The sequence below is a fragment of the Phyllobates terribilis genome, unplaced genomic scaffold, assembly GCF_046119375.1.
Source record: "Phyllobates terribilis strain yellow unplaced genomic scaffold, ASM4611937v1 Scaffold_1__5_contigs__length_1240528914, whole genome shotgun sequence".
In the NCBI taxonomy this organism is placed as follows: domain Eukaryota; kingdom Metazoa; phylum Chordata; class Amphibia; order Anura; family Dendrobatidae; genus Phyllobates; species Phyllobates terribilis.
The window spans coordinates 234,127,142-234,152,862 of record NW_027362761.1 but is presented as its reverse complement, the minus strand read 5'-3'; the positions used below and the strand labels follow the sequence as shown (position 1 = coordinate 234,152,862).

The window sequence follows — 25,721 nt, the reverse complement described above, 5'->3', positions numbered from 1 at the left end:
CTCTTTTCCAACACGTATGAATGTTTTACGTCTCACTGTGCCACTCCCCAGACACTTATGCACTTCATATCTATAGTATGTCCTGTGTGAATATATATATGTCACAGGTCCACTAGGCACTTATGTACTTTATGTATGCTTCCTGTGCAAATGGATATCTTGCCACAATGGGCCACATCTTTGTCTCCAGATTCTCTATCCACTCTTAGGTTCATGCTGCTTGTAAGTCTCATCAGTCATAGCTAACTCAGGATCTTTCATTGTACACAGAATACTTACCTCATACATATTACAGCGGCGTGTGCGCAAACTGCTCCGCCCGCAGTCTCCTTGGCCTTGCTTCCCCCTGCCTACACCCTGACGCATTTGGTGTTGGCAGGCGGGGATGATGACAGACGCCAACTTGCGGGCTCCGGCTGCGATGTAGACTGTGGGAGTGCCGCATACAGCGGCTTCATTGGTGAGTTTTAGCATAAACAGCCAGTGCCTTAGCCCTGACGTGACCCCCTCGGAAGAAGCCATACGCGAAACGTGTGCCAGGGGTGTTCTTCTCTGGTATGACTTTCACTCTGGGGTTGCCTCCTTACTATGCCCTATAGTTAATGTGTGATACCAAGGGATACTGAGATCTACAGGGATGCTTTGATTCACCCTATGACTATTCCAGCATGTTTATTTGGGTGGTAGGACTTGTTACAATGTTCATTTCTGGATATTACTTCATGTTTTGGAGGCAATTGCCTCCTGCATATGCAGTGGAGAAACTAAATATTTTATACACTGTCAATTCTGCAAGTTTTCCGACATACAAAGAATGGAGAGGTCTGTGATTTTTATTGTAGATACACTTCAACTGTGAGAGACAGAATCTACTTGGTAAACAAATTGTTCTCCCATAGACACTATGGGTAGATAGATCAAGAGAGAAAATCAGGATGTTGTCGAAATACACGACCACGGAAACATAGAGGAGGTCCTGGACAATGTCATTAACGAATTCCTGAAACATGGCGGGCACGTTGTACAGTCCAAAGGGCATGATCCGATACTCGTAGTGACCATCACGGATATTAAAGGCTGTCTTCCATTTGTCGCCCTAGTGGATACGAATCAAGTTATGAACACTTCGTAGATCCAATTTGGTGAAAATCTTTGCTCCATGGATTCTGTCAAATATTTCAGAAATCAAAGGTGGCTAAGGCCATGATAGTCAATACAGGGACGTAAGCAAGATAAAACCACATCCTGAGAAAGAAGCAGGTGGCGAGATGCGCGTCAGGGTGAGGGAGGCTGAGCTGATTACTTCTGATCTGTAACATCCTTCGGTATTCATCCACTCGTTCACACAGGTATTTAGACTACCAAGGGGCACCTCTGGATGTGATTTCATCTTTCTTAATGATTTACTCTGTCTTTCCTTTATTCTGACACAGAGGTGATTATTGATCACTTGATTCTTGTATGATTTGGGCTTTATGCTGATTTTACATGTTTACGGTCTGATATCAGTGTATACTGCCGTGTTCTCATTCTATTCATGTTAATGTAGAGGTCATTTACTACTCGGATGTGATACTTTTGGTTCTATTGCATAGCACTGATTAGATGGGGGGGTCACAGGACTTTATCTACTTTAGTACCTCATTTCTAACTGCATACCTTTCATTGGAAACACCATAAATCTAATGTTTACAGGATTCAGCAGCATCCTTTTTTGTCATTCTGCTTTTTTATTGATGTTATTAGAGATTATTTTTCAATAAAGACATTTGATTTTATATTATGGATCTCTTCATCACTTTGGACGCGTACTGTTAGCTGGAGTTTATTTTGTATTTACCTTGGAGAAGTGCCATTTAACCTATTATATGGACATTGTGATTAACCAAAACAACAGTTTGTCAGGTGAAATTTAATAACGAATAATTGGTAATGTGGAAAGATGTCGCTCGTAACTGAAATCCTCATACAATATGTGCTATCCCATGAACAATCTTTCTGTAAAAAAACATTACCGTTAACCTTCTTCTGACACCCAATGTGTATGGCCATCTTTAGGGAAACCTGTTTTAAAAATACAAATCTTTGCAAGCGTGTTTGTAAAAAGTACATTATATACCTGAATGGCCCTCAAGCGGTCAATGCTGTTACATGGGGTATATAAAGGATCTCTTGCAAATACTGTAAAAAAGAAAAAAGTATGTCACATTGTTTGCTTTTTACCTTTGATATTTCAGTTATCACTATTATTTCTCTGTTTTGCAGAATTTTATAAGCTGGAGCAAAAAGATGTAATACCTTTAAAACATGAATAATGCTCAAATGAACAGCATTTCAACTTGTGGATACATTACTTTGTGTGGCTGAATAAGCAAGTTTAACCCCTTCACAACATCTGCCGTACATCGCAGAGCCGATGCGATCATCAGCAGGTGGCAGCGATACATTATATTTGACAGTAAAAGCACTATCGGTGCTAGCGCCAATCGAGGGTGTTTAATCCCTCTGATACCACTGTTCATAGTGACAGTGGCATCGATTGGCGTGCAGAGGGAGGGGGCTCCCTCTCTGCTCTGATTGGTACAACGCGATTTTGACTGTGTTGTGCCGATGGTCTCCACTGTGACCATAGGTCGAAAGATGGCTGCTGAAAGCAAGAGCTGACAAGCCTCTTCCCTGAGTGCAATTCAATGACCTAATACCCTGCAATGCAAAAGCATTGCAGAGTATTAGATCAGGGCAGGAAAAGTTGATGTCCCATGAAGGGACTAGGTAAAAAAGTAGGAAAAAAAGTTTATTATTTTTTTTAATATATATAAAAATAAATAAATAAATAAAGAAGAAAAAATATACTATTATATAATATTATGTTCAGGAGCTATGGAATGTTTAGACAATGTTCCACATGGTCAGACACAGCCATTACACAGGACATAGGAGGAGCTGCGCTCTGCTTGTTCACCGTACCTGCGGTTTTGCTACACTCTGCTTGCTCACCGCACCTGCGGTTTTGCTCCGCTCTGCTTGTTCACCGCATTTGCGGTTTCGCCCTGCTCTGTTTGCTCACCGCTCTGGCGGTTCTGCTCTGCTTGTTCACTGCATCTGCGGTTTCGCTCTGCTCTGCTGTCCACTGCACCTGTGGCTCCGTTCCTGTGTCCCAGTCTGAACTGGTCCCTATCCTACCTGTGTTCCTACCTGCCAGTACTCGCCTGTCTGCATGTCAACTGTGCCTGCCTGTGCCTACCTGTCTGCATGCCAGCCGTGCCTGCCAGTGCCCACCTGCCTGCATACCAGCTGTGCCTGTCAATATCCATCTGTCTGCATACCACCAGTGCCTACCAGTGCCCACCTGTCAATATGCCAGTCTAACCTGCCTGTTCCTGCATTTCCCGGTGTGGGTCAAAAGCTGTGACCGGGGTCTGACCATGAGTAGCACCTGGTCCCTCTGCTCGGTTCCTCCCTGGTTCACGGAGTCGACTGAGCCGCCGTGCGACCTTGGTCGGACCGAGTTGATACTTACACTGTGTGCAGAATTATTAGGCAAATTAATATTTTGATCACATGATACTTTTTATACATGCTGTCCTACTCCAAGCTGCATAGGCTTGAGAGTCAACTGCCAATTAAGTAAATCTGGTGATGTGCATCTCTGTAATGAGGAGGGGTGTTGACTAATGACATCAACACCCTATATAAGGTGTGCTTAATTATTAGGCAACTTCCTTTCCTTTGGCACAATGGGTCAGAAGAGAGATTTGACGGGATCTGAAAAGTCCAAAATTGTGAGATGTCTTGCAGAGGGATGCAGCAGTCTTGAAATTTCCAAACTTTTGAAGCGTGATCACCGAACAATCAAGCGTTTCATGGCAAATAGCCAACAGGGTCACAAGAAGCGTGTTGGCCAAAAAAGGCGCAAAATAACTGCCCATGAATTGAGGAAAATCAAGCGTGAAGCTGCCAAGATGCCATTCGCCACCAGTTTTGCCATATTTCAGAGCTGCAACATTACTGGAGTATCAAAAAGCACAAGGTGTGCAATACTCAGGGACATGGCCAAGGTAAGGAAGGCTGAAAAACGACCACCTTTGAACAAGAAACATAAGATAAAACGTCAAGAATGGGCCAAGAAATTTCTTAAGACTGATTTTTCAAAGGTTTTATGGACTGATGAAATGAGAGTGAGTCTTGATGGGCCAGATGGATAGGCCAGAGGCTTGATCAGTAAAGGGCAGAGAGCTCCACTCCGACTCAGATGCCAGCAAGGTGGAAGTGGGGTACTGGTATGGGCTGGTATCATCAAATATGAACTTGTGGGACCTTTTCGGGTTGAGGATGGAGTGAAGCTCAACTCCCAGACCTACTGCCAGTTTCTGGAGGACAACTTCTTCAAGCAGTGGTACAGGAAAAAGTCGGTATCGTTCAAGAAAAACATGATTTTCATGTAGGACAATGCTCCATCACATGCATCCAACTACTCCACAGTGTGGCTGGCCAGTAAAGGTCTAAAAGAAGAAAAAATAATGACATGGCCCCCTTGTTCACCTGATCTGAACCCCATTGAGAACCTGTGGTCCATCATAAAATGTGAGATCTACAGGGAGGGAAAACAGTACACCTCTCGGAACAGTGTCTGAAAACAGATCAAGCAACTGACAGAAACTATGGATGGAAGGTTGTTGAGTGTCATCATAAAGAAAGGTGGCTATACTGATCACTAATTTTTCTGGTTTTTGTTTTTGCATGTCAGAAATGTTTATTTCTAAATTTTGTGCACTGATATTGGTATACCTGGTGAAAATAAACAAGTGAGATGGGATTATAATTGGTTTTTATTACGTTGCCTAATAATTCTGCACAGTAATAGTTACCTGCACAAACAGATATCCTCCTAAGATTGCCAAATCTAAAAAAACCCCACTCCAACTTCCAAATATATTAAGCTTGGATATTTATGAGTCTTTTGGGTTGATTGAGAACATAGTTGTTGATCAATAATAAAAATAATCCTCTAAAATACAACTTGCCTAATAATTCTGCACACAGTGTAGTTACGCCCCTCCAGGCATTCCTCGGTTCATGGTACAGTGGGATCACTAATCACGCCAGTCAGTCCGGGCGCGAGCGTAACAACAATCATTAACTGAAACAGAAACAGCTGCGCAGGAGGCTTAAAACTGAGTGAAGGGCAGCCAAACTCTGCTACTAAATTGAGGCTGTGAAAAACAGTTTCATGTTATAGGGCAAACATCATGGTAAGACTGTGCACAGCAACAAGACACAAGGTAGTTATACCATATCAGCAAGGTCTCTCCATGGAAAAGACTCCGATTTCAAGATGTGCTGTTAAATCTGTTTAGAAGAAGCACCAAGTAATGTTGAGGCAATGTAGAGGACCATAAAAGCAGTGGCCAGCCAAGGAAACTTTGTGCAGCAGATGAAAGACATAGCATGCTTTTTTCCCTTCAAAATCAGAAGATGTCCAGCAGTGCTATCAGCTCAGGACTGGCAGCAACAAGTGAGAAGTTTGTCCAGAAATGGTCATTATTGAAGAATTGCAGCCAAAAAGCCATATATTCAACATGGAAACAAGGCCAACCGACTCAACTATACTTGAAAACATAGGAACTGGGGTGCTGTAAAATATCAGCGGGTGCTTTGCTTTGAGTCAAAATGTGAAACATTTGGCTGTTATAGAAGGCAGTTTGTTCACCACAGGGCTGGAGAGCGGTACAATAAGTGTCTACACGCAACAGTGATGCATTGTGGAAGTTCCTTGCAAGCTTGGGGCTGAATTTCAGCAAATGGAGTTGGGGATTTGGTCAGGATTAATAATGACCTCAATGCTGAGAAATACAAGAATAAAATTATCCATCATGCAATACCATCAGGGAGGCATCTGATTGGCTCCACATTTATTGTGCAGCAAGATAATAGTCCCAAACATACAACCAATATCATGAAAAACTATCTTCAATCTAAAGAACAAAGATTCTATGAAATGATGATATGGCCACCACATAACCCTAATCTTAACCCCTTCACTACCCGGCGATTTTCTGTTTTTTCCTCCCCTTCTTTCAAGAGCCATATCTTTTTTATTTTTCTTGCCATATAGCCGTATGAGGGTTTCTTTTTTGTGGGACGAGTTGTACTTTTGAACAACACCATTAATTTTACCAGATAGTGTACTGAAAAAAAAAGAAGTTTTTTTTATTTACCATGTTCACTATACGGTAAAACTGACCAGGCAATACGATTCTCCAGGTGGTCAGTACAAGTATGCAGATACCAAACGCCTTTAATTGTGCTTGTGTGTTGCCCCTGCCGCGTCATTACTAGCAGACACAGCCACACAGTGCACTGCGCGCAGCCATGTCTGGTGAAGTGCCGGCAATCAAGCAGCGCCGGCGGTCCAGCACAGATGCCAGGGAAGTGGCCCGGGCCCCGACAGCGAGTGGGCCCCCCTGATAGTTCAGGGCGATGTCTGTGACATGCAGGCGGCCCTTCACTGCCACATGCCAGAGGAGCTGCTGGATAGGACACAGGCCGGGGGCAGGTGAGAGAGGCTTGTTGCCGGCTTCCCCAATCCCCATTTTAAAAATATTTCTCATGTGTGTGTGAGTGTGTGTGTGTCTGTATGCAGGGTCGGTCTGGCCTGGTGGGAAATCGGGAAATTTCCCGGTGGGCCCCGATATGAGAGTGAGAAAATTGGTGGCGGGGGCCCTTTAAAAGAGCGGCTGAAGCAAATGTAGCGTCGCGCGCACGGCACATTCATTGGTGACAGCGGGCCTGCAGTGACGTGCATGCAGCATACTTACCACATGAGTCCCTGACACTAAGAGGATAGATTCTTTCTGGGTGGTGACACGCGCCGCACTCTGCTTTCCCGCTGGCGGGCAGACTGTGGTGTGGTGTCAGGTGACACTGACGCCGCTCTCTTCTGGCCTCTGATACGCCGCGGCCGCGCTCTGCTTTGCTTTCTCTCTGCTCCGGGGCCGTCCTATAATACACCGGCGCCACCGAACCCGACGTCTCGCTCTGCTCTCCCTGCTCCCGGGCTTCTGATACGGTCCCATCCCGGCTCCGTATCTGGTCTGGCTTGCTCCCCTGTAGTAATACCGGCTCCCGACCAGGTGGTGGCACCAGCGCACCGCCCCCTTCTCTCCTGCTCTGACACTGGGTTTTTATATACCGGCTCCGGGGCTGGATATGTGGATGGTGACCATCCTCTACAGTTCAACTCTCCAACCTGGCCAGCTCTCACTGCTTCAATTTCATGTCAAGAGCACCGTGCCAAATATTCAATGACGTTTTTATGGGTGAGTCATATGCCTGTGTGTGTGTGTGTGTGTGTATATATGCCTGTGTGTGTGTATATGCCTGCGTGCGTGTGTATATGCCTGTGTGTGTGTGTGTATATGCCTGTGTGTGTACAGTGTGTGTGTATATGCCTGCGTGTGTGTATATGCCTGTGTGTGTACAGTGTGTGTGTATATGCCTGTGTGTGTGTGTATATGCCTGTGTGTGTATGTGTATATGCCTGCGTGTGTGTATATGCCTGCTTGTGTGTGTATGTGTATATGCCTGCGTGTGTGTGTATATGCCTGTGTGTGTGTATATGCCTGTGTGTGTGTGTATATGCCTGCTTGTGTGTGTATGTGTATATGCCTGTGTGTATATGCCTGCTTGTGTATGTGTATATGCCTGCGTGTGTGTATATGCCTGTGTGTGTGTATATGCCTGTGTGTGTGTATGTGTATATGCGTGTGTGTGTATGTGTATATGCCTGTGTGTATGTGTATATGCCTGCGTGTGTGTGTATGTGTATATGCCTGTGTGTGTGTATGTGTATATGCCTGCGTGTGTATGTGTATATGCCTGCGTGTGTATGTGTATATGCCTGCGTGTGTGTGTATGTGTATATGCCTGCGTGTGTGTGTATGTGTATATGCCTGCGTGTGTGTGTATGTGTATATGCCTGCGTGTGTTTGTGTGTGTATATGCCTGTGTGTATGTATATGCCTGTGTGTGTATATACCTGTGTGTGTGTATATGCCTGTGTGTGTGTATATGTGTATATGCCTGCGTGTGTGTGTATATGCCTGCGTGTGTATGTGTATATGCCTGTGTGTGTATATGCCTGCGTGTGTATGTGTATATGCGTGTGTGTGTGTATATGCCTGCGTGTGTGTGTATGTGTATATGCCTGCGTGCGTGTGTATGTGTATATGCCTGCGTGCGTGTATATGCCTGTGTGTGTTTGTATATGCATGTGTGTGTATATGCCTGCGTGTGTGTGTGTATATGCCTGCGTGTGTGTGCGTGTATATGCCTGCCTGTGTGTGTGTATATGCCTGCGTGCGTGTGTATATGCCTGCGTGTGTGTGTATGTGTATATGCCTGCGTGCGTGTGTGTGCGTGTATATGCCTGCCTGTGTGTGTATATGCCTGCCTGTATGTGTGTGTATATGCCTGCCTGTATGTGTGTGTATATGCCTGCCTGTGTGTGTATGCCTGCGTGCGTGTGTGTGTATATGCCTGCGTGTGTGTGTGTATGTGTATATGCCTGCGTGTGTGTGTATATGTATATGCGTGTGTGTGTATATGCCTGCATGCGTGTTTGTGTATATGCCTGTGTGTGCGTGTATATGCCTGCGGGTGCGTGTATATGCCTGCGCCTGCGTGTATATGCCTGCCTGTGTGTGTGTGTATACGCCTGCGGGTGCGTGCACGTGTGTGTATATGCCTGCGGGTGTGTGTATATGCCTGCGTGTGTGTGTGTATATGCCTGCCTGTGTGTGTATATGCCTGCCTGTGTGTATATGCCTGCCTGTGTGTATATGCCTGCGGTGATTGACAGGGCACCCCTTGTTGAGCGCAGCTCCGGGGCCCTCTCGCTGCAGGAGTCGTTCTCCTCGGTGTGAGAGCTCGCACGGATTACAGCAGGTGACACTTAGGAGAGGTGAGTATAAGGATTTTTTTATTTTATTCCTATTTTTACAGTTGGACACGGTGGGAGTAGACTACTACTCTCATCATTGACCCTGCTGCTGCTGATCGCAGCGCCGGCAGGGATCTATGATGAGAGAAGCGTTCAGCACCCGGTGCTTGGGAAGAGCGCTGTCATCAGTGTGCGGGATTTTTTGCGGGAGGTGCAGCAGGTAAAAACATTCATTTGAATGGGTCTACGTGTACCAATGTCTCTGGTACGTGTGGAAACTGCCATCGCATGCACTGACGTGTGAAAGAGCCCTTAGTATGTGTCTGTGTGCGCTTGTTTTCGTGTGTGTAAGCGCGCTTCTGCATGTCTGTGTGCTCTTCCGAAGATTTATTATATTTGGGGAGAGATGGGAGAGAAATTTTAGGAGACAGAATGGGGAGATGTGTGAAGAAACAGTATGGTGAACCAGAGGAGGGGTGGGAATGAGCGTAGGAACAGAATGGGGAAGGGGGATGTGTGAGGAAACAGTATGGAGAGTGGGGGAATAATGTGAGGAGACAGTATGGAGGGAGAAAAGTGTGAGGTGACACAGCACAGAGACTAGGTAGTGTGGGGGAAGGTATGGAGATGCGGCAGTATGGGGGAAACAGTGTGAGGGCACAGAAAGGGGGGAACAGTATGCTGAGGAGGGGGGAGTGTGATGAAGGGGCACAGTATAGAGACTGGGCAGTATAGGGGGGACACAGTGTGAGAGGACAATGTGAACAGGGGGCCCAGTATGGTAAGGAGAGGACAGTGTGGAGAGGGGGCCCAGTATGGAAAGGAGAGGACAGTGTTGACAGCAGGTACCATAAGGGTGGTAGAGTGTATGTCATGTTTTGTGCAGGGAGCATTGTAAGAGTTAGGTTTATTCAGGGGCTCAGTGTAGATATTTTTATTCAGGAGCATTATAATGACACTGCTATCTTTAAGGGCATCGTGTGGGGATGTGCTGCAGAAGATCGGAGAAGATGGAAGTCTGCAGAGAAGAGCTGTGGATGAGAAAAGTCCTCAAGGGGTCTGGACAAGATGGAGATGAAAAGAAAGAGAACAACTCTAATCAGAGAAGACGTCTCAGCTAAGATACCTGGATGTAAATGTTCATTTGTGATCCTGCCTGTGTCTCATCAGTACTGTGGTTCCTGTATGGTCCGCAGTCTGATGATGACTGATAACAACTCCCAGTATCTCTATTGTTAATTACATACTGGGAGTTGTAGGTTTATGCGATACAAATATATATGGGGCTGACCTGACATTACAAATGATGGTGGTTCAGATGATGCATTCATGTACTGATGTGTTTGTGCGCGTCTGCGTGTTTGTGCGTGTCTGCGTATCTGGAATAATATGTATTTTTGTAAGATGCGTGTATGTAACTGAGCATTGTGGTGTGTAATAACATTCATACGCTTGAGGCACCTTTACTAAATCTATTAGGTCTCTTTCACATGTGTTAGGGAATTCCATTTGTCTTTCCACATTTAGGAACAGACAAGTGAAATTTGCTAACCTTGTCATAACTGTCACCATTGGGATGTGCTTGTATGGAGCGGGTTCAGGAGCTGAGCCTGCTCCATACTGGGCAGATGTCGGCTGTGTTACATAGCCGGTGTCTGCATGTAACAGCAGTGATCAGAGCTCGCCTTGATTGCTGCTGTTTTGAGTATTTAAGTGCCCTTGTCAATTACTGACAGCGGCATTTAGATAGCACAATGGCCGGTGCATGCAGTCACCTGCTCCCTTCAGCCCCCTGTGACGCAGTTGCAGGTCGCTGATGGGTTGCCAGTGTTGCTGAGTGAGCGTGATTGGATGAGACATTACAGTCATCGCGAACTACAAAGTGAGCGTGCTACAATAACGTCCGGCACCTTGATTGTGACACTTCCATGGAGCCCAACCTCAGGCTGAGCTTCATTGAATGACTAACATGGTAGCAGCACCTGGCAACTAGTGCTGAGTGAGTTTGGTCGGATAAGGTGTGATCCCAGCATGCTCGGGTGTTATCCGAGTATCTTGTAGTGTTCTGCTAATATGCTCGAGTCCCTGCGGTAACATGTCTTGCGGCGGTAGACCGAAGCAACACATGCAGGGATTACCTAACAAACCGGCAATTCCTGTATGTGTTGCGTCTGTCTACCGCCGCAAAACATGCTACCCCGGGGACTCGAGCATAGTAGCAGAGCACTACAAGATACTTGGATAACACCCGAGCATGCTGGGATCACGCCTTATCCGACCACGCTAGCTCAGCACTAGTTGCCGGGTGCTGCTGCCATGTTAGTCATTCAATAAAGCTCAGCCTGAGTTTGGTCTCCATGGAAGATGTCACAATCAAGGTGCCGGACGTTATTGCAGCACCCTCACTTTGTAGTTCGCGGTGACTGTAATGTCTCCCTCCTTGCACCGACCCTATGACAGGAAGCGAGTGGCGGCAGGGAGAATAAAATGTAATTTTCTCCGTGTAGCCAATGCTTTTCCAATAAGCCGTCTAACCAGGCTTTAAACCCTATTTACCTGCAGATTACCCCTATATCTGCAGATAAATAGCGTTTTTCAAGGTGACAAGTTACCATTAAAGGGACTCTGGCAGTACGGAATGACTGTTCGAAGAAAGTCCTGCCGCTTGGTGCTCCACAGCGCGGCCAATCATGTAATTATAGTACATTATAGAAAAGCATAACAAGTAATAAAACCGTTTATGGTGGGCTGTAGTGTGGGCCCCTAGAGTCAGTTCCCCTGGTGGGCCCTAGGCACCCCAGTCCGACCCTGTCTGTATGTGCACGTATCTGTGTATGTGCGTGTCTGCGTATTGTATGTGTGCATAACTGTGTACCATGTGCATGCCTATATGTGTGCGCATGTCTGCGTACCGTGTGTGTGCGCATGTTTGCGTACCTTGCGTATGTGCATGTCTGCATACTGTGCGTGTATGCATGTTTGCATATGTGAAGGATGAGGGGTCAGCCTGGGCCCTGTGTTGTATCCCTAGATTTCTCCGCTGTATATGTGCATCATTAATCGTGGTATGTGTTAAAGGGGCGCACTGAGACTCTAGCGCCCGGGACCCACGAAAACCTGGAGCCGGTTCTGTCTAAGGTCACTGTTGCATTTCTGAAGAAGGACAGGGTGAAAGTGGTTCAGGGACCATGTATATCTCCTGATCTGAACACAAACCGAAACCTCTATGGGGAGTTCTGAAGAGACAAGTTGAGCATCACTCTGCAGGCAGCATTCAGGCTCTAAAAGAGATCGTTCTTGAAGAAGAAAAAAGATAGATGTTGCAATATGTTGCCAGCTTGTTCATTCCATGTCAAGAAGACTTGGTGCTCTCCTTAAAAATCATGGAGGTCATAGAAAATTCTAAGGTTAAGTGCACACCGAGCGTTTTTGATGCGTTTTCGCATCATTTTTTCCACGCGAAAATGCACCAAAAACGCTAGGTAATCCATCTGCCAGCTAATGTAAAGGCAATCCTGATGTGCTGTGCACATGATGCGCAAATTTCCGCTCAGGATTGCCATTGCGTTAAAATATGCAGCATGTCCATTCTTTGTAGTGTATCTGCAGCGCAAAAAAGCTCAAAGAATGGTACCCGGACCAGGGAAGAAGACTACTTCTCTCATCATCCGACCGCCGCTCCTGCTGATAACAGCGAGTGCGGCACGGCTGAGGGGAGCAGTAGTCTCCTCAGCTGAGCTGGGCTGTGAGCGATGCCCTAAAAAAAAAAAAAAAAACTCTGTTTAAAATAAAAAAAACACCTATCCTCACCTGTCCGGCGTCCCACTGTCTTCCTGATTTCCCCCAGCGACGCGATCATCCCAGCAGTACACTGACGGGAGCGTGCTCACTCCCAACAGTGCACATCGCTGCTGCCGGGACTGAGGTCACGCTAGTTCATCAGTTGAAGATCAGATGAGACCTCCGGTATCTCAATTTACGTCACCGGTGCTGTGTGGGAATATTCTCACGAATGTTCCCACGCAGTACTGATGCAGTATGAGGTCACCAGAGATGATCAGTTGATCTTCAGCTGATGTACTCACCTGACCTCAGCCAGCAGCAGAGCACTGTACACTAATAGGAGTGATTTTTACACTTCTGTCAGTGTACAGTCTTCTACAGCAGTTCCATCAGTGATTGATGTGGCTGCTGTAGAAGTGACCCGGATCGCCAAGGGACAATCTGGATTACATTGTGACGGCGTACAGGTGAGGGATATGGCTGTTTTTTTATTTTTTACAGAAGATCGAGGGCTTCGGGGATTGGCAGAATAATAAAAAAATTATTAAAACCGTATGTCATTTTATTTCAACAAAATACTTTATTCTGGTGGTGTCTTTATTGAAAAAGCGTTGATACCCTTTATTACGGGGTTAGTAATGGGGGCGTCTTATAGACACCTCTCCATTACTAACCTGGGCTTCATGTCAGCCGCCAATACAAGACTGACATGAACCCCAACCCCACCGCTACACGGCAGTGGGAAGAGCGGAGGCCAAGCGCCAGATTTGGCGCATTTCTGGGACTGCTGAGGGGTGATATTATTAGCCGCAGAGGGGGCTAGTATCCATGGCCCCTTCCCTGGCTATTAATATAAGCCCGCAGTTGACTTTTCAGCCTTTTCTGGTTAGATTTTATAGGGGGACCGTACGTCAATTTTTTTCTGGGGTGCACCTGTAATATAGCCAGTAAAGGCAAAGCAAACAGCTGTGAGCTGTTATTAATAGCCAGGGAACATTTTTGAATAATGGCCCCTTCCCCGGCTACTAATATCATCCCCCAGCGGTTGGCTTTCCCTGTTATGATCTGCAAAATGTACTAAGGAAAGATAACGGAAAACTGTCCCTACAGTAAAACTAAGCTGAATCCCTACGATGTAGCGGGCTGCCTGTTCCTAGCGAACAGACCCGCCTTAGTCCTTGGCTAGTCTGAACGAAGACCTATAGCAAGGGGAGGGGTCCCTAAAAGAACTATGGACTGGGACAAAAATGGGACACCTACTAAACAGAGAAGTTGTTTCAGAATACAAAAAGACAAACAGACAAAAAAAAGTACTAGAGGTCCCAGAAGGACAAAACGAACTTACAAAGAAAGGCACAGAAGCACCTGGCTAGAGAAACAGTCAAACACTGAAGTCCAGCACAGCCAAAAGGGCGGTCATGTGACCACAAAACACAAGATGGAAAAAACAAACAGGAGGGTTCTAACAGTACTCCATCTTTTATGAGGATCCTCCGGATCCTCCAGGCCCAGGTGTATCCGGAAACCTCTTGTGGAAAGCTTTAACAAGCCTAGGAGCAGAGGCATCATCCGTCCTTACCCAGGAGTTGTCTTCGGGACCGAAACCCTTCCAGGAGACAAGATACTGTAATCTCCCTCTATGCCATATAGAATTCAAGATACAAGAAATTTCATATTCGCCGTCTTCCACCACCGGAGGAACTGAGACAGTGGCATCCCTATCTGATACACCAGCCTTTTTCAACAAGGAAACATGAAACACAAGATTAATCTTCCAGGAAGTAGGGACATCCAACCTAACAGCAGACGGGTTAACAACCTGAAGCACTTTAAATGGACCCACAAACTTAGGACCCAGTTTTTTAGAGGGAATCCTCAACCGCAGGTTCTTCGAGGACAACCAAACCATGTCGCCCACAGTAAACAAAACCTCCTTACGTTTCCTGTTAAAATACTTCTTGGACTTCTTGTTAGCCTCTTGCAGGTTGCAATGTACATTAGGCCAAACTCTCTCCAAATCCCCGGAAAAATTCTCCTCCGACACCGCCGACCCCAATTTGGAGAACAAACCAAAAGACGGATGTCTCCCAGTACAACAAAAAAAAGGAGAACACCCAGCAGAGGAGAATGTATGATTGTTAAGAACAAATTCTGCGAGAGGAAGAAACTCAGACCACACCTCTTGATTGTCCGCCACAAAACAAAGCAAAAACTGTTCAACATCCTGGTTCTTCAGTCTGTCCATTAGACTCAGGATGATACCCAGACAAAAATGACAAATGGACTCCCAACCTGTCACAAAAAGCGCGCCAAAAGCGCGCCACAAACTGAGGTCCTCTATCAGAAACAATATCCGTGGGAACACCAAGGAGCTTGACAATCTCCTTAACAAACGCCTTAGCGAGTGTCTTGGCGCAGGGCAACTTAATGAATGGAACCAAATGACACATCTTACTAAAACGGTCCACGACCACCCAGATGACAGTAAAACCCTCGGAAACAGGAAGATCAGTAATAAAATCCATTGTGAGATGCGTCCAAGGTGCACTAGGAACCTCCAGAGGGCAAAGCAACCCCGCAGCAGGAGTATGTCTTTGACCTTCTGCCATCCAGGCCACCAAAAACTGCGACTGATAAGTCTCTTAGTCTCCGAAATTCCTGGATGACCTGCCAACCGAAACTCATGACACTCCACAAACAAATCTCTCCTAAAGGCTCTAGGCACGAACAACCTCCCATGGGGAGTGTTAGATGGAGCATCATCTTGAGCTTTCAGAATCCCATTCTCCAAAACGGAGTCTAATGCCGTCACCTTTCTGTAAAATGCTCTCCTCCTCCTCGGCACCGACCGTAGGAGAGAAGCTGCGAGATAAAGCATCGGCTTTAACATTCTTAGTACCAGGGATATAGGTAACAGAAAAATGAAACCGAGAAAAAAAAAAGAGCCCACCTAGCTTGACGGGCATTCAATCGCTTGGCAGCACCCAGATATATCAAATTCTTATGATCTGTGAAAACCTGAATAGGAAATCTAGCGCTTTCCAAAAAATGACGCCAATGTTCAAACGCAAGTTTAATAGCCAGCAACTTCCGATTTCCAACATCATAATTCAGTTCGGTTTCCGAAATTTTTTTGAAAAGAAGGCACAAGGATGCACTCCATCCTTGTTCTCCTGAGACAAAACTGCTCCGACCCCCACCAATGAAGCATCGACCTCGACCAAAAAAGTCTTGGTCTCATCAGGCTGCATAAGGATAGGGGCAGAACTGAGCCTCTCTTTGAGATACTCAAACGCTTCAATGGCCTCAGTAGTCCACTGGACCGTATTCGCACCTTTCCTGGTGAGATCGGTCAGAGGCTTAACGATTACAGAAAAATTCTTAATGAATTTTCTGTAATAATTGGCAAAACCCAAAAATCTCTGTATAGATTTCAAACCAATAGGCCTAGGCCATTACTGCACAGCCTGAACCTTCACCGGGTCCACCTCTAAGCACTCGCTGGAGACAATGTAGCCCAAAAAACTAATTTTCTGCACAGCGAACTGACATTTCTCCAGCTTAGCAAAGAGTAAATTATCACTCAATAACTGCAAAACTTCACGTACACTCTGCCAATGGGACTCTAGATCTGGTGAATAAATCAAAATGTCATCCAAATACACAACCACATTCTTACCAATCAAAGGTCTCAGGATGTCATTAATAAGGTTCTGAAAAAATGCAGGTGCATTGGTAAGACCAAAAGGCATCACCAGACCTACCGGAGTGTTAAAAGCAGTTTTCCATTCATCACCCTCCTTAACTCGTAACAAATTGTATAAACCCCCGGAGATCAATTTTAGAGAACCACTTGGCCCCCACCAACAAGTTAAACAAGTCAGGAATTAACGGCAATGGGTAGGAATTGCGTACGGTAATCTTATTAATTTCAAGAAAATCCAGACATGGACGTAAACCCCCGTCCTTTCTTTAACAAAGAAAAATCCAACTGCCACAGGCGACTTAGAAGGTCTAATGTGACCAGCAGCCAGGCTAGTCTGTATGTATTCCTCCAAGGCCTTTCTTTCAGGGATAGTCAGATTAAACAAGTGACTCTTGGGAAGAGTAGCTCCAGGAACAAACTCAATGGCGCAATCATAATCCCTATGAGGATGTAAAACTTGCGACTCCTCCTCTGAAAAAACCCTCCAAAAATCTGAATAGGTACAGGTAATTCCCCTTTTTCCACAGCCGCAATACGACCATTACAACATTTATCATAGCACTTTGGACTCCAAGACTTAATCACATTAGTAGACCAGTCCAGCAAAGGATTGTGCAGTTTTAACCAAGGCAATCCTAGAACGACCGGAGAGGGTAAATTATCTAATACAACCAAGTCCAAAATTTCTTGGTGAACTCCATTGATAGTGAGGGGAAATGCAGCAACCTTGTGAGTAATACATTTCAAGGGAGTGTTATCAATTGCAATCACAGAAATAGATGATGACAAAGATTTGGATTTCAATTTAAGGTTTTCCAAAAACCCTTTATCAATCACATTAAGTGTTGAACCACAATCCACAAATACCTGAAATACAATCAAATTTTTCTGCAAAGTAGTACTCCCAGAAAGAAATACTCCTGCAGAGCGTAAACAAGCTATACGGGCGTAACTAACCTTTTTTTTTTCTTTACTTAAACGAAGCTCACAATACTTAATCAAATGGTCAGCTTTACCACAATAAAGACACAATCCCTGGCGAACCTCCGGTCTCTTTCCTGAGAGGGGAGCGTCTTCGCCCCAACCTCCATCGGTTCTCCGCCGTCAGAGCAGATTTTCTAGGGACTAGGACCTGGCATTACAGGAGTCTTTACCTCATTCGGTCTAAATCTCAGTCTCCTATCCACACGAACAGCAAATCCTTAACCCTTTCACTCGGACCAGCAAAAAATAGACATTTCAGAAATGGATCATTCCATTTAACTTCTGAGGCCCATCTTCTGAAGTGTGTGCAATAATATTCAACATCACCTGACCCATGATTCAAACGCCTGAGTTCTGCCTCAGCAGATGAGATTCGATCAGGATCATCATATAACAGCCCCATAGCAGAAAAAAATTCTTCTACAGACCTTAAACATGGATCATTAGGTTGGAGAGAAAAGGCCCACCCCTGTGGTTCTTTGCGCAAAAGTGACATAATAAAACCAATGCGCTGTGATTCATTCCCAGAGGACCTTGGTCTCAAACGAAAATATAACAAACAAGCATTTTTAAAGGAAAAAAAATCTTGCTGTTTACCATAAAAACATCAGGCAGTCCTACCTTGGGTTCCATAAAATGCGCTTCAGAACAGCTACTCACGTGTTGCTTGAACTTGGCTACCTCCAGAGACAATCCCTGCAGGCGTTGAGCCAAATCCAGGACAGAACCATACTGATTCCCGAATTTCTTTCCTTTTAGTTTTTTTTGGACTGTTATGATCTGCAACATGTACTAAGGAAAGATAAGGGAAAACTGTCCCTACAGTAAAACTAAGCTGAATCCCTACAATGTAGTGGGCTGCCTGTTCCTAGCGAACAGACCCACCTTAGTCCTCGGCTAGTCTGAACGAAGACCTATAGCAAGGGGAGGGGTCCCTAAAAACTAAGGACTGGGACAAAAATGGGACACCTCCTAAACAGAGAAGTTGTTGCAGAACACAAAAAGACAAACAGACAAAAAAAAGTACTAGAGGTCCCAGAAGGACAAAACGAACTGACAAAGAAAGGCACAGAAGCACCTGGCTAGAGAAACAGTCAAACACTGAAGTCCAGCACAGCCAAAAGGGCGGAGCTGGAATATAAAGGCAGATGGTCACATGACTGCAAAACACAAGATTGAAAAAACAAACAGGAGGGTTCTAACATTCCCTCTGCTGGTTATAAAAATGAAGCTGGAGCCCACGCCATTTGTTTTTAAACATTTTTTAGGCTATGTGCCCACGATCCAGACATAGCAGCGCTTTAGATACAGCATATTTTTGCTGCTTCCAAAATGCTGCGTTCTATTGAATCCATGTGTTCACTGAACCATGCGGATTTACCGCATTCAGTACATTCTAGTGGTCAAATTTCTGTTGCGGAGACTAGAGACTCTGCAAGGGAATTTGACATGCTGTGGTCCTGAAAGACGCACCGCATGTCAGTGTCCATGGGTGATCCGCAGCCTCAGATACACGCATAGTCGACATGGGATTTCTACAAATCCCATCCACTTTGCTGTAACATCTGGATGCTGCAGGTTTCGTTGCATAAACACGCAGCTTCAAACCTGCAGTGGCTCCTGATCGTGGGCATGTACCCAAACTCACCCATAGCATGTCAATTTCTGTAGCGAACACGCTAGTCTCCGCTGCAGATTTTGACCGACTGAAATGTCATTATATGTGGTGGATCCGAAAGTATTGACAACAAAAGTGCAGCATTAGAACACAGCATTTTGGACGCAGTGAAAATACACTGCGTCCAAAGCGCTGCTGGTTGCTGATCGTGGGAACATAGCGGCTAATGAAACAGCTGTGAGCTGCTATTAATAGCCTGGGAACATGTTTGCGTAATGGCACCTTCCTAGGCTAAAAATAGAAGCTCTCAGCTGCCCCAGAAATGACTTGAATGGAAATGCTAATGAGATGGGGTGTATGGGATTAGCTGACACCTAGCCCTTTTTTTTGGTGATGACAAGGTGTCAATCAGACCCTTTCATTACTGATAGCTAATTAAAGTAAATAAAGAGTTAAATAAACACACACACACACACATAGTAAACACTTTATTCGAAATACAACAGACACATTCTTTAATCAATTAAATTAACCAATATACTCACCCCAGGTCTGACGGTAATCCAAGGGTTGAAGCAATGTCCCACGTTTCTTTTTTCAAATATCTTTATTTAGCTCCAAAAAGTATTCATTGATGTCCAAAAACGCATAAAAAAACCTGCATTATAAAAGGCATTAAAAACGTGTCAAATCGCGGCAAAACGCGCGTTTTTTCCTGGCAACAGATGCAGAAATGCTGCAGAATTTTCTGCATTCAAATCTTAAACGTGCGCACATAGCCTAAATGTTCTTGATGTGGGGTATATTCATTTTTGCATCAACTAATTTGAGCAAAACTGATTTTTGTATTTAAAGTTATATTAGTAACTTTACTCTCATGATGTGTTAAAAAAAGTTCTAAAAATGTTCTGAAACTTGGTCTTGTCGAAATTTTGTAAATTGTTCTTGTGTTCAGTGAGATATTGTTTAAAATGTTACTTATCAAAGGGGGTGTACTCATTTATGCTGAGCACTGTTAGCCTCGGTGATGCAAGTCCCGGAGATGAGGTTCCAGCAGCTGTAGGTTGCTGAAAAGTTTTTAATGGGAATAGTAGCTCTCATATCTCCAATCCAGGTTTTCCAGGGGCTTTATAAGTCAGCTGAGCAGTCTTGGAGCTGTCTGTGTGTTTGAGGAGAAAAAGACCTTGATGTGCTAATCAGTCTCTACCAGTGGGAGAGAGTGGACTTTATTCTGAACAGGTGAGCCCCTATCTGCTTTGGGAACTGTTTTGTTTATTGTATCACACCTTTGTGTAGAGAAAAATCAGTTTACATTTGTGAGCTGTAATCGTTTATGGACTTTTGTAATAAACTGGACACAAGAACTGGATCCCTGTGTGTACTCTAACAGCTGCCACAGATCGTGAATCCCTACCGTATATATAAATATATAAGACATATATACAAGGAAAAAAAATGATATATAGCAGGGAAGGATAGAACACAATGGCGGTATTATGGAATCTCAAGCTCAGACAGGAAGTTACAGATCCTCACAGACCGTATTCAGAGACGGGGAGAAGACAAGTGCTGCTCTGGCTATGGGGAACATAGAGGGAAGGAAAAGATGGAGGAAGTGTAGTGTGTGAAGACAAACTAATGTCCATTGCAAAAATGTAAATAAACAAAGGTAAGGGCTGTGTTCACCTGCATAAAATTTATTTCTAGCTACATAAATGATGAAAGCAAATCCCAACTACATATGATTATTTTTGGTATTTCTAAGGTTTTTAGATTCTGACATAACCTCGTCAATCCCTTTTAAGGGTTCTCTCAAACTTGCGTATAAATTGGATGAGTGCAATCCGATAAAAAGAATCGGATTGCACTCACACCAATTTCTTCTTAGCTGTATTGGGCATGAGGAAAAATAATCGCAGCATGCAATTTCACTTTGAAATTTGGTGGGTGTGAGAAAAAAAATCGGATGCCATACAGACCATCGGTATGCCATTCGATTTTTATGGATACATTGCAATTCTGTAGGAAATTGTAAATGGTCCTGTAAAAGATTAATAGCTGGTGGGTAAAAAAAAAAATGGATTGCATACAGACAGCACACCTGACGAGTGAGGAAAAAAATCGTATCACTTCACTGGAAGAGAATGGGAACGATTTTTTAATGTATACGCTAGTGTCAGTGTACCCTAAGAGAGATTACACTGTCCAATGCCAACTAGAAACAGGCAAATAAAAAGACAACAGAAACACAAGGGGCACAACTTTTTTCTTAGCACCATGCCAATCTGAATTGGCCTGTAGTTGCATATCAACAGTATGCCACCAAAGTCTGTGATAAAGCCTCTCATTTAAGTTGATGATTTAAAAACAGTGCTTGTGATTCTAGGTCTGTTTTCATAAGGTTTACCATATGTTTTTTATTACCTGAATTAGTTCTGCGAATGTTGCTGCTTTCATTAGGAGTATGTAACGGGTTACTTGAGGTAGGGGTCCTGTCACTAAAATAGAAGAGATTCAGTTTACAGTTTGTCTGTGAGGTTAAGCCACTTAGGGTATGAAGCGTTTTTGCGGAGCAGACTGGGCCATTAAAGACTATCCGTGAGACATGGATAAAACCGGGAAAACATACTTTGTACTTAAGGGGTCCATTTGAGTTTCAACCATGCTAACTTATGCATTGTTAAGAGTCAATGGATAAAAAAAGTTTTCTATTTGCTTCAGTAGAAAAAAGGAATGAGAATGAAACTGATGTAACTAGGATGACAAGTGAGAAAAAAATTCGATCCTTTTCTCTCAGAACACTAACACCGGTGTGTATGTAGCTCAAAAGGGAGGTACTTTAAGGAATTTAAGATTTAACACATATCCTGGTTTGTTTTACACCAGGGTGATTAACGAGTGGAACAGGCTGCCACGAGAGGTGGTGAGTTCTCCTTCAATGGAAGTCTTCAAACAGAGGCTGGACAGACATCTGTCTGAGATGGTTTAGTGAATCCTGCATTGAGCAGGGGGTTGGACCAGATGACCCTGGAGGTCCCTTCCAACTCTAACATTCTAGGATTCTATGAGGTTCATTTGCTCCTTGTGATCTTTAATGAGTTTGCTGCCTTTAGTCTGAATCTACAATATGCATATGCCAATAAGAGTAAGGAAAGAACTGAATGTTCAGGTGTGTACACTTTGATTGGTACTGTATTTGTGTATTCTAAATTTATGAAAAATTATGTTTTAGAATATCGGATTTGGCCTGACACTTTCTAGACTTTATTCCAAATACTCAGCACTCAATTTCAATTTAAAAAAAAATAGATTCTTTAATTGTACTTTTTATATGCAATCCACAAAAATGTGTAACGTTTCGACCTGTATATCGGTCTTCATTAAACACTGTATAGATACAGAAAAAATAAAAAAATCAGAATTATTATTCCATACAAAAATATAATGTAACTATTCCAGAGTTATAATCATATAGTGGAATTATCATACCAATGTTAGAAACATACATATGCGGATGTCTAGATAAATATATCAAGTATTATATAGTTTTTTATGTTATAACTACAGTGAATCTTCTCAAGTGTTTTCAATAGTGAGTTTCAAAATAGGTACAAATAACATAAAAGTATGATCTCCATTAGGATTGTGATGGTAGTAGACCCTTTGCATTTTCATTTTCGGGTCTCAGAGGACTTCCACCATAGAGTATACCAAAATATAAAGACATGACATGAGGATACAAAAGAAAAAAAAAAAAAAAGAAAGGAACATTATGGAGTACAAGCTTACTGGATTGCTGGAGAAATACTGCCTGTATATCGCACTTCAGAAATCATGTATTTCACATTAGTATGGTGCTGTCTCTCTCCCTCACCAGCTGTCTCACTCTAGTTATAACATAAAAAACTATATAATACTTGATATATTGATCTAGACATCCGCATATGTATGTTTCCAACATTGATATATGTATATTATGAAAATTCCCCTATATGATTACAACTCTGGAATAGTTAAATTATGTTTCTGTATGGAATAATAATTCAGATTTTTTTATTTTTCTGTATGTATACAGTGTTTGATGAAGACCGATATACGGGTCGAAACGTTACACATTTTTGTGGATTGCATATAAAAAATATAATTAAAGAATCTATTTTTTTGAACTCGAAATTGAGTGCTGAGTATTTGGAATATAGTAATAACGGGTTGGAACTAGTGATGAGCGAGTATGTTCTATTAACCCTTTCGGCGAGTATGCTCGGGCCGAGCTCCGAGTATTTGTAGCTGCTCGGTGATATGGTTGAATTGCTCCCATGTGCATGATTTGCGACTGTTTGACAGTTTTATTACATGTGAGGAATGTCTATTTCTTACACATTCCTCACAAGTAATAAAGCTGTCAAACAGTTGCAAATCATGCACACGGGAGCGATTCAAACATATCACCGAGCAGCTATAAATACTCGGAGCTCGGCCCGAGCATACTCGGATAGAACATACTCTCTCAACCCTAGCTGGAACCCTTACTCAAGCGCCATTAACCTGAGTGCCGTACACCATATTTTACTTTCTAGACTTTGGCATACAAGTAGAATAAACTTTTTTAAAGCACATTATTTGAATTAATACACATCCTAATTTATACGTGGACGAGTAAAATTTGTTCTCTGGCCCCAAAATGTTTTTTTTTTTCTTTTTACTGAAATCTGACATAAAAGAAACTAGAAACTTGAGATTTGGGATTTAACCCCTTAAGGACCCTGGGATTTTCCGTTTTTGCATTTTCGCTTTTTGCTCCCCTTGTTCCCAGAGCCATAGCGTTTTTATTTTTCGGTCAATATGGCCGTGTGAGGGCTTATTTTTTGCAGGACGAGTTGTACTTTTGAACGACATTACTGGTTTTACCATATCGTGTATGGGAAAACGGGAAAACAATTCCAAGTGCGGTGAAATTGCAAAAAAAGTGCAATACCACACAGATGTTTGTTTTTTTTTTACCACGTTCACTGAATGCTAAAACTGACCTGCAATTCTTTTTCTCCAGGTAATTACGAGTTCGTAGATACCAAACATGTATAGGTTCTTTCTTATTTAAGTGGTGAAAAAAAATCCAAAGTTTGCATAAAAAAAAATGGCGCCATTTTCCAAGACTCGTAGTTTCTCCATTTTTCGGGATCTGGGGCTGGGTGAGGGCTTACTTTTTGCGCGCCGAGCTGAAGTTTTTATTGATACCATTTTGGGGTAGATCCGATGTTTTGATCGCCCGTTATTGCATTTTATTGCAATGTTGCGGCGACCAAAAAACGTAATTCTAGCGTTTAGAATTTTTTTCTCGTTACGCCGTTTACCGATCGGATTAATTATTTTTTTTATATTGATAGATCGGGCGATTCTGAACGCGGCGATACAAAATATATGTGTTTTTTTTTTTAATTATTTTGAATGGGGAGAAAGGGGGGTGATTTAAACTTTTATATTTGTTTTATATTTTTAAAAACATTTTTTTACACTTCTTGCTTGCTCCTATAGTCTCCATAGGAGACTAGAAGCAGCAACTGTCTGATCGCCTCTGCTACATAGAGGTGATGAGCAGATCACCTCTATGTAGCAGAAATGCTCCTGTGCTATGAGCGCCGACCACTAGGTGGTGCTCATAGCGATCATTACATGACAACCACTGGGGTCTGCTGCAGACCTCAGGGTTGTCATGCCCACCCATCAGTGGCCCGCGATCACGTTACTTGTGTAACGTGAATGGGATGAGTGACTGAATGATATGTCCAAAACCACTCATTCATCATGCATGAAATCGTATATGTGAGCAAAAAATATATATTTTTTATCTTTCTGAAAACTGTGTGATGTAAATGCAGACTGTTTGTTCATTAGACATTTAGAGGAGTGGAAATTCAAATCTTAAATAGGTATGACTGAGTGATTAATTGATTGTGATCCAAGGCGATTGTTCAGTTACAGTTGGAGCATTGAAACATGTTCATCGTTATTATTGCAAATGATACTGTTCATACAAAATAGTTAATTTAATTATCGAACATTTAATCACTAATTCAAATACATTTTCTTTGTCCAGTATCAACAGAAATGTTTGTACAATATTTTATGAATTCATGTATTCGAAATAAACCGTAAGGAAGAAAAAACATTTTATCGCTAATTCAATTACATTGTTTGGACAGTACCAATGGTTTGAAAAATACTTTATGAATTCATGTATTTAAAATAAGTAGTATCACTTATGGGATTAGAATGTTCAACACAAATACACTTCAGCAATTTACTACTGGTGGGGCTATGTTAAACTTATCACAGCTGAAGAGACCAATTAAATTAGTCTTCATTGTTGTCCCCAGCTGTACTTTAAACATCACCCCCTCAACATTTGGTAGTTATTGACAGGGAAAGTTGCTGCCTCCAATATGTCTCCTTAAGGCCCCGTCACACTAAGCGACGCTACAGCGATCCCGACAACTATACAACCTGTCAGGGATCGTTGCTGTGTCGCTATGTGGTCGCTGGTGAGATGTCAAACAGTCAGATCTTCCCAATGACGCAGCAATGATGCGGTGACCCGTAACGATTTGTATAACGATGCACGCCTATGTGTTTCTGTGTCTGAGTCGTCAACAAGGTCGTTGGTAAGGTGTCAAACACACCGATGCATGCTA

At 43.4% G+C, this 25,721-nt stretch overlaps 1 protein-coding gene across 1 annotated transcript in view; it reads right to left on the bottom strand.

The window, feature by feature from the left end:
• Positions 1-715: 715 nt before the first annotated feature.
• The window catches only part of RNF212B (ring finger protein 212B), a 190,031-nt gene continuing 165,025 nt past the window's right edge, over positions 716-25,721 (bottom strand). Inside the window, exons 14-16 of the mRNA XM_073666158.1 lie at positions 21,457-21,530; positions 2,120-2,181; positions 716-1,096 (exon numbers count right to left, since the gene is read on the bottom strand). Coding sequence (XP_073522259.1) covers positions 716-1,096; positions 2,120-2,181; positions 21,457-21,530 — 517 coding nt within the window. The remainder of the gene's footprint in view (positions 1,097-2,119; positions 2,182-21,456; positions 21,531-25,721) is intronic.